The following is a 16,089-nucleotide window of genomic DNA, read 5'->3' as shown; positions in this document are numbered from 1 at the left end:
CGGACACCCTGGTCAAGGGGTAGAAGTCCTGGCTTCAAATGCCAGACAAACACTTGGAGAAAAAAACATTTAACTATCACTAAAGTTGTGAGTTTAGTGTTCAACCGAAAAATTGAATATGTCTCCATGCCATATGAAAGTTAAAAAAAAACAATCTCTAATGTTATAAAATGTTATAGAATTTTATACAAAGGGTGACCTGAGTTTAACATGTATTTATTAAAAAAAATACGTTTTTGTCAACATTAAGAATACATATGCCAAAAATAACATGAGCCTGATTGCTTTCAAATGACTTTTCTACAAATAAACAGCATTTTACATACATCCCCCTGCTGGTGGTTTTACCTTCATGCGCCACATGTCATTTTCAACCTTTATTTTGGAAAAACAAACCGGAAGTGGCTGAGAAAATCTACTTGTACAATTATCTTCCTTTCAGTGTCGTCTTCAATAGTACCGAATCCCTCATTAATTTACAAAACGTTGTTATATGATTTAGATTTTGTTACACATCTGGAGGGCCGGTATGTATGTGCTCGTATTTTCTTGTTTTTTAACTCGTAGTTTTTTTTAGTTAGCGTCGTTCGCGCTAGCTCGCTATGCTAGCTTCTTTTAAACCACTGAAGGCAAATGGTACTGTTATTAGCTGTGACTAGTTGTTTTCGATGCAGTTTTGTATCATGGCAAAAACATATGTATTGCATTCTGTTTACTATTGCTGTAGGATTGTTGTTGCCCAAACTACAGGAGATTATCGCTAGTTGAACGAGCTTTGGCGTGACACTTTTTGTTGCTAGGCAACATAACTCCAATCTCGTAATTAAATTAGTGCTGCAAAATCATGCATTGTCACTTGCTAACATGCTGTGCTATGAGATTGTAATGTATTTGGTTTGTTATCAAAGTCATGTTTTTTGCGTCATTTGTTTAGGAAGGAGCATATGCATCATGTTGGTCCCTATTTTTACGCTTAATCTGAGCCATAAAATAAACCCACGCATGGTGACTATAGGGAAATTTGATGGGGTCCATCCATGCCTCACTGCAGCCACACAAGCAGGAAAGGTGACCATTAACACATTTCCCCTGTTTCTTGAGAGTATTTTGTTATTAAACATTATACAAACCCCATTTCCATATGAGTTGGGAAATTGTGTTAGACGTAAATATAAACGGAATACAATGATTTGCAAATCATTTTCAACCCATATTCAGTTGAATATGCTACAAAAACAACATAACATATTTGATGTTCAAACTGATAAACATTTTTTTTTTTTTGCAAATAATCATTAACTTTAGAATTTGATGCCAGCAACACGTGACATAGAAGTTGGGAAAGGTGGCAATAAATACTGATAAAGTTGAGGAATGCTCTTCAAACACTTATTTGGAACATCCCACAGGTGAACAGGCAAATTGGGAACAGGTGGGTGCCATGATTGGGTGTAAAAGTAGATTCCATGAAATGCTCAGTCATTCACAAACAAGGATGGGGCGAGGGTCACCACTTTGTCAACAAATGCGTGAGCAAATTGTTGAACAGTTTAAGAAAAACCTTTCTCAACCAGCAATTGCAAGGAATTTAGGGATTTCACCATCTACGGTCCGTAATATCATCAAAGGGTTCAGAGAATCTGGAGAAATCACTGCACGTAAGCAGCTAAGCCAGTGACCTTCGATCCCTCAGGCTGTACTGCATCAACAAACGACATCAGTGTGTAAAGGATATCACCACATGGGCTCAGAAACACTTCAGAAACCCACTGTCAGTAACTACAGTCGGTCGCTACATCTGTAAGTGCAAGTTAAAACTCTCCTATGCAAGGTGAAAACCGTTTATCAACAACACCCAGAAACGCCGTCGGCTTCGCTCATCTAAGATGGACTGATACAAAGTGGAAAAGTGTTCTGTGGTCTGACGAGTCCACATTTCAAATTGGTTTTGGAAATTGTGGACGTCGTGTCCTCCGGACCAAAGAGGAAAAGAACCATCCGGATTGTTATAGGCGCAAAGTTGAAAAGCCAGCATCTGTGATAGTATGGGGGTGTATTAGTGCCCAAGACATGGGTAACTTACACATCTGTGAAGGCGCCATTAATGCTGAAAGGTACATACAGGTTTTGGAGCAACATATGTTGCCATCCAAGCAACGTTACCATGGACGCTCCTGCTTATTTCAGCAAGACAATGCCAAGCCACGTGTTACATCAACTTCATAGTAAAAGAGTGCGGGTACTAGACTGGCCTGCCTGTAGTCCAGATCTGTCTCCCAATGAAAATGTGTGGCACATTATGAAGCCTAAAATACCACAACGGAGACCCCCGGACTGTTGAACAACTTAAGCTGTACATCAAGCAAGAATAGGAAAGAATTCCACCTGAGAAGCTTAAAAAATGTGTCTCCTCAGTTCCCAAACATTTACTGAGTGTTGTTAAAAGGAAAGGCCATGTAACACAGTGGTGAACATGCCCTTTCCCAACTACTTTGGCACGTGTTGCAGCCATTAAATTCTAAGTTAATTATTATTTGCAAAAAAAAAATACAGTTTATGAGTTTGAACATCAAATATCTTGTCCTTGTAGTGCATTCAATTGAATATCGGTTGAAAAGGATTTGAAAATCATTGTATTCCGTTTATATTTACATCTAACACAATTTCCCAACTCATATGGAAACGGGGTTTGTATTTTCATTCAATCTAAACCGTTTTTTGTGATGTCTTGTACAAGGTTTTTATCCACAACCCTCACACCCGCACTCAAAGACCAACATCTCACCGACTGAGCCAAAGCACGCATGATTCGGACATCTCTTTGCTCAACATCAACCAGGCAGTCACATGTCTGACTGCGGGTACTCTGGGCCCAAACTCCACCGGTGACAAACTGCTGGTGGGATCGCAGACCAACCTGCTGGCCTATGATGTCCATGACAATGCAGACATATTCTATAAAGAGGTGAGTAATTAAAACTTAAAGAAAGAGTCCTATGGTTGTAATTTTTCACAACTTGTTGATTTTTCTAATCATTCACATTGTCCTTTTGCATGTGTAGGTGTCCGATGGGGCGAATGCAATAGTGCTGGGAAAGCTTGGGGACATACCCAATCCTCTTTCCATCATCGGAGGCAACTGCGCCATACAAGGCTTTGACTCTCAGGGCAATGACCTCTTCTGGACTGTAAGAACCGATTTAAAACATTTTAGATATATCTCTATTTTTTAAATTGACTTTGTTAAACAATTGACATATTCTTTTATCGACATTCAAAAAATTCATTTAAAATTTATTCTGGAATGTATGCTACATTTTTCCAAGGTCACTGGAGATAATGTGAGATCGCTTGTGCTTTGTGACTTTACTGGAGATGGCAAAAATGAGGTAAGATAAGATCTTTTCGGTTTCACAAAGTGAGCTTGTCTCGCTTTGCCCGATTCCAACACGTTTGTAATGGCTCTCTTTTAACAAGACAGTCAAGTTCTGTTTTATTCATGTAGTACATTTAAAAACCACTGCAGTTGACCAACACCAATAAAAAATTGTGAAAAACAAAATCAAATGTACATTTTAACACAGCGGGATGAATACAATACTATAATAGCAATTGTATCTTAAAAGAAGCACACAAAAGAATACTAAATAAAATACAAATAATACATTACAATAAATAAATACAATATCTTAAATAATAAATGACTAAAATATCCTTCCTAACTGAATTTGAACGCAAGGGGGAAACCATGTTTTTAGTCAGGATTTAAACTGGCACAGGGACTGGAAAGATTTAATAGGACAAGTCCAAATGACACCATACTGGTCCCCGAGTTCAACTTCAAAACTTGTGAGGCAAACATCTTTTAATCAAATTTCTAAAAACACTAAAGTGCTCCTGTCGCATAGACAATAAACATAAAATTGGCAGATCCTTGCATTGACATTTTAACCTTGCCAGGAAACATAGAACACTGGGGTCCAAACTTGTGATTTACATTACTGAGGCGTTCCTCTTTTAAGTCCTCTCCTTTTTGGCAGTTACATTTTTTCCTGTAATGTGATTTATGTAACTAATGTGTTGCTGTAGCTTGTTTACTTCAGATGCAGTAAGTAGTCATTTGTTTATACTAGTAGTGTTCCTCAAGGTTCCATTGTGAGTCTCTCTTTTTCATCATTCGGGCTATTCAACAGATGGCCTGCGAGTTTACTTAAAAAAACTTGTAAAAAAAAAACATCACATTTTTGTAGCAGATTCTTAAAAACACTAGATTGTTGTCATATGGCTAGATCTTTAACTAAATATTTTTCAAAAGGTCTTTAAAACCAGCAGCGCTGTCCTGTAACTCTGACAATACAAATAGACCAAAATCAAAAGTCTACTATAGAGGACGCCGGTTCTACAGAATAAATGAAACAAGACTAAAAATAAAGAGAGAAGTCCAGCCCACCTAGTCCTTAGCTTTCTGAAAATGAGGCTTCCAAAACAATTCAGTTGAATATCCCTGGTTTAGGATCTGCTAATGCTCTATCACCTCTGGTTTTGAGCTTGGCTTTGGGCACAACCAGGAGAACCTCAAGGTTTCTGAGAAGGATATTGGCTGCAAGCTACCATCCCTCCAGGACCTGTTTTTCTCCAGGACCAGGAGGCGTGTGGGTCGGATCACAGCTGACTCTTCTCACCCTGGACACAAACTATTCTCCTCTCAGGCAGACCCACAACTCCCACCTGAACAGTTTTTTCCCCTCGGCCATCAGGCACATGAACAATAACAAGATCTGATAGCTCAGTTACAGCTAATTTTATTACTTATTCTGTGTTATATGTGTTTTATGTTGCACAATTGCACCAAGAAAAAATCCTAGTTTGTGAACCTGTTCTCAAACAATGGCAATAAAAACTATTCTGATTCTGACGGGGAAAAAAAGGTGCTGCGGTAGCTTAGTCAGATACGGAAAGCACTTAAGAACCCTAAGAACAATTTTAGATTACATTCTAAAAGTAACTGGGAGCCAGTGAGGGGAGGGGAAATCGGTAATGTGATTACGTCCCTCAGTTTTTGTTAAAAGATGGGCTGCAGTCGTTGGATTGATCTAGGCTTACATACAAAGAATTACAGTGGAACCCTGATTTACAAACTTAATTGATTGTTGAACAAAGTTCATCAATCAAAAAATTTGTATAGTGAAGCAAATTTCTCCATAAGAAACAATGTAAATATGAATAGTGGGTTCCAGCCTTGACAAAAGTCCATATTTCAGGTAAGGTTTGTAAACGTTCAACACAATATAATGTGATATACAGTACTAGTGATGTACTGGTATTTTTTGGTACTAATTCCTATTTGGGGTCCAGCTGACCATCGTATCTATGACACGCGCAACTGCAATGCAAAGCATAAAAAACATGGCGGAACAGCCAATCGGAGTTGACCTTTTACCGCCCCACTTCTGTTTACAAGGTACGCGGAGGCAAACAGAATAAAATATTTTTGCATCTTTGGAATCACGGACGAAATCAATGTGAAAGTCGCGGAAATTGGCATAATGTGACTGACATGTTGTCATTGAGAGGAAAAGGGGAACTCTTGTTTATGGGGACCGTGTACTTGACAATCACTCACCTGCACCACTCAATGGAGCCTGGCCAGCCAGTTTCCAGCACTCTGGCAGAAATGCATCCTTCCCGGGCCATCTTTGTGCCTGCCTCATTGACATGCGGCCACCTCAAACTATGAAACTAACTCCAAAATACAGAGCCGGACAGTTCCCAAATGACTTCTACATGTCAGATGAAATGTTTATTTTGCAAATTTGATGACTACTTGTCGTCTAAAAGCGCTGTGTTACTCCTGCCAATGCTAGGAAGTTACGGATGTGACCGCCGATCTTCATTGGCAAGTTAATGATAACTTTACAGCTTTTAATACTATAGATGGACCACCAGTGTTGAAATAATAATGGATCCTTGTGTGTTCTTTTTTTACTTGAAAACATGTCAACTCAAATGTATTGGTACATTATTTTATTGTGTTTTTTTTAATTCAGTTTCCTTTTCATTTACTTAGAACATTAATGTAATGTTGAACTAATTCCTAGTTTATGTGTTTTTTAGTACAGATGCTTTAAAACTGGCCTGTTAAAAACAATGTAAAAAATGTTGATGTTAATCGAGATCGGATTATAAAATTTTTTTTTTGCCACATCGCCCAGTCCTAGGATCTGGTAATCATCTTAAAATAATCACAAATAAGCAAGGAGGAGTGTATGTGTCCGCTTAAAAGAGGCGCCGCTGAATGAGAGGTAGCTGTGAAATAAATCCGCTTTAGCATCTTTTTCCAGAAAATTCTGTCCAAATCAAAATGTAAAACTTGCTGGGGTAGCAAGCGGGCTTCCTCAGTCTCTTCATTATGAGCAAACACAAAATGGCTGGCAGTGGGACATAAAATGAATGAATGAAGCATTTGTGCACTAAGACATGGTTTGCACACGGAGGCACTTTTGTTTAATTCTAAAATTTCATAAACCAAAAAGTTTGCATATAGAGGGGTTGGTAAATCAAGGTTCCACTGTAGGTGTGAGATTTACAAATGCATGAATAGCTCTTTGGAATTCAACCTGTGGAAGGTACTTACATTTTTTTTGCAAGGAGTCGTAGCTGAAAGAAGCAAGATTTAACAACAAAGCTAATTTCCATGTCAAGCTTAAGTAAGCTGTCAAAAATGACTCCAAGGCTCCTTGTAGATCCATAGCATTAAAAGGACAGAAGATCAATAGCACTGACATGTCCGTGCATAGGGTTTGTTTGACCAGATATCATCAATTTAATTTTGGGTAAATATAGCAGGTCTGTCGACACACATACAGCAATAGATAGAATTTTAAAGGGATTTTGATATTTTTAAGCAAAATTATGTTTTTTTGTAGCTTCTGGTTGGCTCTGAAGATTTTGACATCAGGGTTTTCAAAGAGGATGAACTTGTGTCTGAGATGACTGAAAACGAGGTAAGCGCACTCTATTTGACAATCACAATAATGTATTGTATCAATACAAAATTGAGAAAGCTACAACGCTAATGTTGAAATGGCATTAAATTAATCACATGTTTATTATCATAACTGTTGGGGTTTGTAGGTGGAGTAATTGTATTATTTCTGGTTCTTTTTCCCCATAGACAGTAACATCACTGTGTCATATGCACAGTAGCAGGTTTGGTTACGCTTTGGCTAACGGCACAGTGGGAGTGTATGATCGCAATGCTCGCTACTGGAGGATCAAGGTATTTTACCAAACTATCGGATCATCATGTAGCTTTGTCCAAGCAAAACTAATTATACAGTATGTGGACATTACAGTGCTTTTCGTTGTTGTCACCAGTATTCTAATTATATTAAACCATTTTTATAGTACTTCTCAAATTAATGTTTTCTTCGCCAACATAGTCTAAAAATCATGCTATGAGCATCCATGCCTTTGACTTGAACGCTGACGGGGTTGTGGAGCTGATCACCGGCTGGTCCAATGGAAAGGTCAACACGCAGCACAGAAACTCTTCACAGAAGAGTGTTACATTATAGGACTCAACAATGCATCCTTTGTTAACTAACCCCAGCCTGTTTTAATCCAGATTGATGCTCGAAGTGAACGCACAGGCGAAGTTATTTTCAGAGACAACTTCTCCTCTTCTGTGGCTGGAGTGGTGGAGGGAGACTACAGGTTGGATGGACAGAAACAACTTATCTGCGCGTCGGTCGAAGGAGAAGGTGTGCTGTATGTTTGTCATTGCCCTCTGGAGGGACACTGAGACTGAGTGAGCAATCCCTTTTAAACTTGAAGTGTATCAGTAATGCAGCTGTGGCATGCACTGTATATTGTAGTTCGTGGCTACCTGCCTGCCGGTAAAGACCTGAAAGGGAATCTCATGGACTCCGGTGCTGAACAGGACCTCGTTCGGGAGCTCAGCCGTCGCAAACAGAACCTGCTGCTGGAGCTACGCAACTATGAAGAGAATACTGAGGTAAACAGTCTCTATTTAATATGACTGTTACTGTATATCACTGATATTCTACTGAATAGTTTTGGGGGCCACATTTCTAGACCGCTAAGAACCACATCTCCCTTTACTATTAGCCCTTTTTTGTGTATTTCGGAGAACCAGCATCCTCGACAATGGACATTGATTTTGGTTTATTTATTTTGTCAGAGTTACAGGAGCGCTTTGCTGTTTTTAAGGACTTTCCACAAAAAAGCTAGCTATGTCAGCACTTTGACAGCACTTTAATGTCTTTAAGAGTTTTTTGAACTGAGCTTGCTGAAAATCCCAAATGATGAAAAACGAGAGGATCTAAGATAGAACCTACGACCATCACTAATATAACTAAAGAAGTTAAACTAATTAGTTCTGGCTGGATCTGAAGTAAATAAGCTACAGCAACACCTTAGTAACATAAATTACATTACGGCAAATTGTAACTGCCAAAAAGGAGAGGAATTAAAGAGGTTCTTTGAAGAACACCTCAGTTACATAAATCACATGTTTGGAGCCCAGTGTTCTATGTTTGCTAGCAAGGTTAAAATGTCAATGCAAGGATCTGCCAATGTGTTTACAGTGATCCAAGTTCCTCAGTACAACAGGAGCACTCCAGTGTTTTTAGGAATTTGCTAAAAAAAGTGTTTGTCTCATATGTTTCGAAATGAACTCAGGGGCTGGCGTGATGCCAGATTTGGCTCCCGGACTGCCAGTTTGTAAAAACGCACCCAAGTTCCCCGGGTGTCTTTGCCACTACGCAAATTAAGAAGTCAAGGGTGGGACCTGATATTCACCTGGGAATGATTAATACAGTAAATAAACACAAGACATGTATAACTATTAGCCACAAGACGATCAGGCTTATATTTAATATGCCACAAATTAATCCCGCAAAACAAACACCTCCCCCCTCCCGTCCATATAACCCGCCAATATAAATCAAACACCCGCACAAAACACTCAATCCCACAGCCCAAAGTACAGTTCACCTCACCAAAGTTAATAAAGCACATATTTCCCCAAAGTCCCCAAAGTTACGTACGTGACATGCACATAGCGGCATGCACGTACGAGCAAGCGATGAAATGTTTGGAAGCCGCAGAAGCGTACTCACGGTACAGCGTCTACGCATCCAACTCAAAGTCCTCCTGGAAAGAGTCTCTGTTGTCCCGGTTCTCCACAGGCCAATGGAAAGTCCACAAAAAGGGTAAAGAATGAGGATTCTTCCATGAAGTGGCTCCGTAGCAAAAAACGCTGGGTCTGACAGGTGCTCCTAGGTGGTTTGTGACGTCAATTTCCGCTTCCGCCCGGTCTGATAGCACCGGATGCCTTTTATATCCCCACATATTTATTACGTTACATATTTAATATTGACATGATTATTTAATACGCCTGTAACAGTTTATAATAAGTAAATTAATGACATAATAAGTATATATATATATATATATATATATATATATATTTAGTTTCCCAGCTGAGCACAAGTTAATTGTGACTGGCAATATTTATTATATATATACGCCTCGATGGACCCCTATGGCTTTTACAAGTTAAATAGCCCTGCTGTATATACCGGTAATGTGATGTTAAAATGAAAATCATGCACGATGTTCAAAATGATCAGTTTGTCTCTTAGTTTTGTGTAATCAAGGTTTTCTTTTAATCTCAACAATGACAATACAACATGGTAGTTGTCCATCATGAAAGAGGTCAAAATTACCTATATACATCCATTTGGAATACATACATCCATACATACATTTAGAATCATAATGCAGAATGAAGGAATTTCAGTTCTCATCCATCACTTGTAGGTCCAAACTTCCATCCTACTGATTTGTCAGTTGCATGGTGATTTGTAACACAGTGTGTATTCTTTGAGATGAAGACACCCAGCTCTTAATTGTCAAGGGAACGATGCACACAAGCTGTCTTGTTTTTTTCAGGGTGGATCAGACGGCGCAGACGGTATTCCTGCCAATACTCAGCTCCAAACAGCACTTTCAGTGAGAGCGGAAACCGAGTTGCAGAAAGCCCACGTGGAGCTGAGCATCACAACTCCAAATGGTATCATCTTGTAGCACTTCACTGTAGTAGACCTAAGAAAGAGTGTATATTTTCAGACTGGCTGCTGTTTGACTAAACATACTAATATCATGTGTTTGAATCCTTCACATATCTTTTCCAGAAACCATCATCCGAGCAGTGCTTATTTTTGCAGAGAGCATTTTTAAGGGCGAGAGCCATGTTGTTCACCCCAGTGTCCAGAACCTGTCAGGTTGTGTTCAAATACCCATTATCCCTCCAAAAGATATACCGGTAGATCTGCACATCAAGGCCTTTGTCGGGGGCAGAACAAGGTAACATGCCTTATTAAACACAATCGTAACATCCACTTCCATTGTACTACAGTAAATACTAGTGTGGAGGAAAAATGTGTGTTAAATAGATATTAATATATAGCTGTGTATAAATATAAATACAATATATAATACTGCATAGAGCCAGCATTCTCTGCAGTGGACATTTGTTTTTACGCAACAATTTGTCACTCCGACCAAAGAAATCATCCATTCATCCATTTTCTACTGCTTGTTCCTTTCGGGGTAGTAGGGGGCTGAAGCCTATCCCAGTAGCACTCCAAATAAAAACAAACTCAGAGGATATATACCAGGGTTGTTGGTCCGATATCAACAAAAAAACAAATATCGAATGATATCGACTTGCATGTAAAATCTCTGACACAAGCAGTCCTGCAGTGTGTTTACTTGTACAAAGCTGAACATCCAGTTAACAGTTTACAGAAGGAGCGAGCAGCTACATAACAGCAATGCACATGATAGCACACAAGCTAGACATATGTAATAAGTGTCCTAACTGAACAATATTGCAGTCTAAAACACCACATTTGTCAATATAAACAGGTATCAAATAATTATAGTTGCATATTTCTTACACATACAAAGTCTCCAAAGGAGAAGTGTATTAGAAAGTGTCCATTAACTAATATGTACAGTATGCATCATTCAATGTTATACATTATTTTGAGCACTAGGTGTCACCAAAAAACAAGTTAATACTCCACTTCAAAATCATAAATATGTTATAAGGTTGGTGTTTGTCGTACCCACCATTGATCTGTGACTAATTTCACTTGATCAAACCTTTTTTAACATTCCACACTACAAAATGATTGAAGTATACACAGTACTACGATTCCTGCTGATATTGTGTCGAATTCATTTTGGTATTAGCTACTACCCGAGGCGCTAATATTGTTATCGGAAGTGAAAAAGTTTAATCGGAACACTCCTGATATACTGTATACTGTACTATAAAACATTCCATTGCATAACATCCTTATATGGCGTTATTAATTCTAAAGACAATGTAAGTGAAGTGGGAGTTGTTTTTAATGTCTTCCTTCTTCCACAGCACCCAGTTCCGCGTGTTTGAAATCACTCGACAGCTGCCTCGTTTCTCTATGTATGACATCATGACTGACCCCTCAGGTCCTCCTCCTACTGGAAGAGTGACTTTCTCCATCAACGACCGACCGCAGCGGGTATGTGGGACGAGTCTTTGAGAGCAGCATTGAAGCAACTGTGTTGTCTCAAATCACTTGGGCATATTTTACTTCCGTGTGTGTGTGTGTAGGTTGCAATGTGGTTGAACCAAAACTTTCTGCTTTCGGAGGGCGTAGATAGTCCTGATGTTACTTTCAGTTCCCTGAGGACAGGTGGACTGCTATCTATCAGCATGGCCAGTAATGGACAGGTAGACACCAGACACCAACAATGACATTGATGTGACACCTTTGTTTAAACTTTGAATAGCCGAAGAATATAATCAATACCGCTAAACGTTGTAACTCCCTCCAAATAGCACAGACACAATGGCTTTCTTGAACTGATTTATTTGAAGGCTTCCTTTCCCTTCAAATTCACCGTGAAAACTGAAATAAAATAAAGCACGTTATAAACGTAAAAATAACAACATGCACAGCATGTGGATCGAACATTTTACCGAAGTAAATACAAATAGAAATGACAAACAAATACCTCGTTGGCCTGCATGCTTCTTTTAGGAGGAAATTGTGATCTTCAGGCTCTTATAGCCTAAACGCTTAGAGTCCTTGTGACACTTTTTAGTCTTTGGGACAGTCAGTCTCTCTCTTTCTGCCTTCACATGGCATCAAAAATGTTTACTCATACCCGGAAGTAGCTTCCTTACATCAGACGACAGACCAAACGAGACACTTCAAAATAAAAGTATGCCCACAAACTTAACAAAAAGGCATTACATTACATTTTTAACCATAGTAATTTAAATATAGCCTTCTTATGAACTTTTATGCATTTTGATTTGAATTCCCTTTTATGAACTTAACTTATTATTCAGTTTTTAGAGAAATAAAACAAATTATATGAATTATTAGTAGCAACAGTTACAAACGTTATAAAGCAGAGTCTATGAATGTTCTCATTAATCCAAGTCAGTGTAATCTCTGGTCATTCAATCAATTGCAACTGGACTGTTTGGTTACTCTTGGAAGACATATCGCCTTTCATCCGAGTAGACTTCATCAGTTCGTGCTCATAGACTTAGATTGGTCTGATTTAGTCTAAAAACCAGGAGGGTGTACCTGGGCAAGGATGGTTTCGCCCTTTTGTAGTGAGAAATTTTTGGAGTATAAACATTTGGGGGTTTGGGAGTTTGGCACCAACCACAATATTAGATCTGACCAATCTAAGTTTATGAGCACGAACTGATAAAGTCTACTCGGATGAAGAGCGATACGTCTTCCAAGACTAACCAAACAGTCCAGTTGCGATTGATTGAATGCCCTCGGGTTATAAAGCAGAATAATAACCACCTTTGAACTATGTGATGTCCATTGTCAAACAAACACAAGTAATGATTTATCCAATCAGATTACCCTGGGAACAGATGATATTGACCTAGCAGGGGATCTGGTCCAATCACTGGCGTCTTTCCTGGCGATAGAAGAACTGTCAGCCGAGGCAGACTTCCCGACTTACTTTGAGGAGCTTCAGACTACACTCACTGAGGTTTGGACTTTAAACAATATTTCTACGTTCGAGTTTGCTCAACAGTAAATGTGGCCTTGAGTTACCTTTTTCGACATTTATCCTTCAGGTGGATGAGTTCCACACTGTCCATCAAAAGTTAACTGCAGAAATGGCCGACCACTCCAACTACATCAAAAATATGCTGGTGCAAGCGGAGGACGCCCGCTTGATGGGTGACATGTGAGTTTCAAACATTCTTACATTTAGGGCTGTAACTAACGAATATTTTAATAGTCAACTAGTCTGCGATAATTTTTTTCATTAGTTAACTACTCAATCAATTATTTCTTACAACAACATAAGAGCAACATGGGGCATCCTAAATAGCATTATTAAAAATGGTGCTAAGAAGGATTACCCTAAATACTTCTCACTCAGAAATGTAGAAAATGACAAAATGAACAAAGTAGTTGAAAGCTTTAATACGTACTTTGTAAACATTTGACAAAATCTAGAGGAAAAGATTTCAGATCCTGAGTCAGTTGAGGACTTGAATGACACTATAGACAGAAATCCCAACTCAATGTTCCTCAAAGGTGTGACAAAAGAGGACATAATCAATATTGGGAAAAAATGTAAATCCAAGACCTCAACTGACTGTAGCGGAAATATCTGATGCATTACATTGTAATTGTAATTCATGTTCGAAATAAACTGAACTAAACTATGTGATCATTTGTACTTGTTTAATTAATTTTCAAAATATAATATAGTAAATAGTAACCAAAGAAACATTACGTACTTTGGAGCTAATGTTTTTTAATGTACTCCAAAACATACCGATATATTACCACAGTGAAATATAATTTAAAGGTTTAAAGTGCAAGAATTCCATTAAACAAAATAAATTTAAAGTATAGGATAGACATTTATTCATTCCACAATGGGGAAATTCTCCGGTTGCAGTACAGATTTACTTACAAAAAATTAGTACAAACTATTACAAAGAATAACAGCAATAAGACAATTGCACACATAAATACACTTACTGAAGTAAAATATTTTTTATCCAGTACTGTCAGTTCGGAATATTAAGCTACATGCCAGTTTTTACATAAAGATTATCAACAATACTGATCATAATCAAAACATTGATATCCTGCTTCATCTGCTATTATTTACCACAAAGAATACAAGTGCAAACATTAACATATATTATTAGATTTTAAAGAACTGGGCGATACTACAAATACTACCATACCAAGTAGTTATAGGGGTAGTATTGGTGATACCTTTACTAATACTGATACTTTTTGCTTTGAAATATACAACATAGTTGAATCATTTTATGATTTTTTCTTGCAATATTTGTCCCTACAATTATGGGGTGGTAAAACAGGACAACCGTCTAACAATGTCAATTAAATATTTCAATTATTTCCTGTTTCCATTTTAATAATAAACAAGTGTTTGAGCAAACGAGGAGTCAATAGTATGTATTAAATAAAATGCTATTAGGCGAAGCATTGACTAATCATTACAGCCATACTTACCCCCTTTTATACAAAAATATATAGTAGCAAGGTCTTTCAGATGTAGATTTTTGATGCTTCTGTAATGAAAAAAATGTAACCTGTTAATAAACAGTATCAAGTAGGTTGTTTTATAATGCGGTGCTGTTCATAAAATGTGTGGTAATAACTGAATGAAATACTTATGTTGTGGGACGCCATGGACGTATCTTTCTCCTAATTCCCACTCTGACTTTGGGCCTCTGTTTTTTGCAGGACATCTATGAAGAAGCGCTACCGAGAGCTGTACAATCTAAACAGAGATCTTGTCAACGAGTATAAGATTCGCTCTAATAACCACAATGCCTTGCTGGCCTGTCTCAAGTCAGTCAACCAGGCTATCCAGCGAGCGGGTCGACTCCGAGGTAGGTCGCCTGTACGTTAATGGAATACCTGTTTGTTATATTTACTCACTCATGTGTCTGTTTCCATTTATGTTTCTTGCCAGTGGGTAAAGCCAAGAACCAAGTGATCTCAGCATGTCGGGACGCGATCAAGAGCAATAACGTCAATGCACTCTTAAGGGTCATGAGAGCAGGTGTGGCTTCCTCCTGAAGGTGGAGCAGAGGACGGCAGAGATAGATGATCACCTTTTTCATTCTACTTTCTCAGAAGGATGTAAATACAAACTATTTTGGGATTGCCTGCAAAAGCAACATTGGGCGCATATTCCGACTAATACTGTACATTCACAGTACTTGAAAAAGGTTGGATTGCTGAGGTCCATCTATGACAGATGAGTAGAGTTCTTGTGCTTGTAGTGTAAATATTTACTTGAACCAAGAATAGTTTGTGTAAGAGAGTTTAGCCGTTATAACGCAGCCGTGTTTCGAAAAGATGCTGTCACTAAAAGTTTATATTTATGTTTTTTCTGCATTGCAAAAAAGGAAGGAGGGAGCTTTTATTCATATTATACTTAACATTAAACATATTGACATAAAGGATATGATCTCACCCTTGTATTTCCAAGATCACACTTAAAAAGTGTATCATTACATTGTTCAAAAACACCCTTACACTGCTTACAGCCTTTGGTGGCCATATTTGCACAGTGTTTATTATATATCAGTAGTTCATAGCATTCGTTAACAATATGAACCAGAAGTCACGTGCAATTTTTTTTTTTTTGTCACGTCATACAAATTGTGTTTTTGCAATGATAATTAATTATGATGGAAAATACATGTCTGACGAACTCAGCAGTTACAATTGATTTTTTTGTGCCAGGTCAAAGAAATGCCGACACATGCTACAAAGTCCATGAGCGTGCAGTAAAAAGCAGCTTTGACTTCTGCTGACTCAGTAACATTTTGAGGAGAGCAAGAAGCAGAGCAGCCCCCATTCTTACACTGGACCGTGTGGTTTAGTTATGTATGACTGTCAGACAGTGTGTCTGTAGTTTGTGTGGGTGTGTGTGTTAGCACTTTAGCACAATGTGTGTGAGTAGCCAAAG

General features: G+C 38.3%; 1 protein-coding gene across 1 annotated transcript; it reads left to right on the top strand.

Annotated features, from left to right (window-relative positions):
• The first annotated feature begins 365 nt into the window (after positions 1–365).
• Positions 366–16,089, top strand: bbs2 (Bardet-Biedl syndrome 2). The gene is made up of 18 exons (XM_061969837.2): positions 366–527; positions 935–1,068; positions 2,738–2,965; positions 3,063–3,188; positions 3,327–3,389; positions 6,927–7,004; positions 7,175–7,279; positions 7,443–7,529; positions 7,628–7,763; positions 7,878–8,017; positions 9,979–10,099; positions 10,221–10,392; positions 11,468–11,597; positions 11,690–11,809; positions 12,967–13,104; positions 13,193–13,305; positions 14,853–15,001; positions 15,085–16,089. The coding sequence occupies exons 2-18, from the start codon at positions 952–954 to the stop codon at positions 15,189–15,191; spliced, it is 2,130 nt and encodes a 709-aa protein (XP_061825821.1). The 5' UTR covers positions 366–527; positions 935–951; the 3' UTR covers positions 15,192–16,089.

The sequence above is a fragment of the Nerophis lumbriciformis genome, linkage group LG10, assembly GCF_033978685.3.
Source record: "Nerophis lumbriciformis linkage group LG10, RoL_Nlum_v2.1, whole genome shotgun sequence".
NCBI lineage: Eukaryota > Metazoa > Chordata > Actinopteri > Syngnathiformes > Syngnathidae > Nerophis > Nerophis lumbriciformis.
Note: the sequence above shows the minus strand (reverse complement) of the source record. Positions and strands in the feature narration are given on the sequence as shown.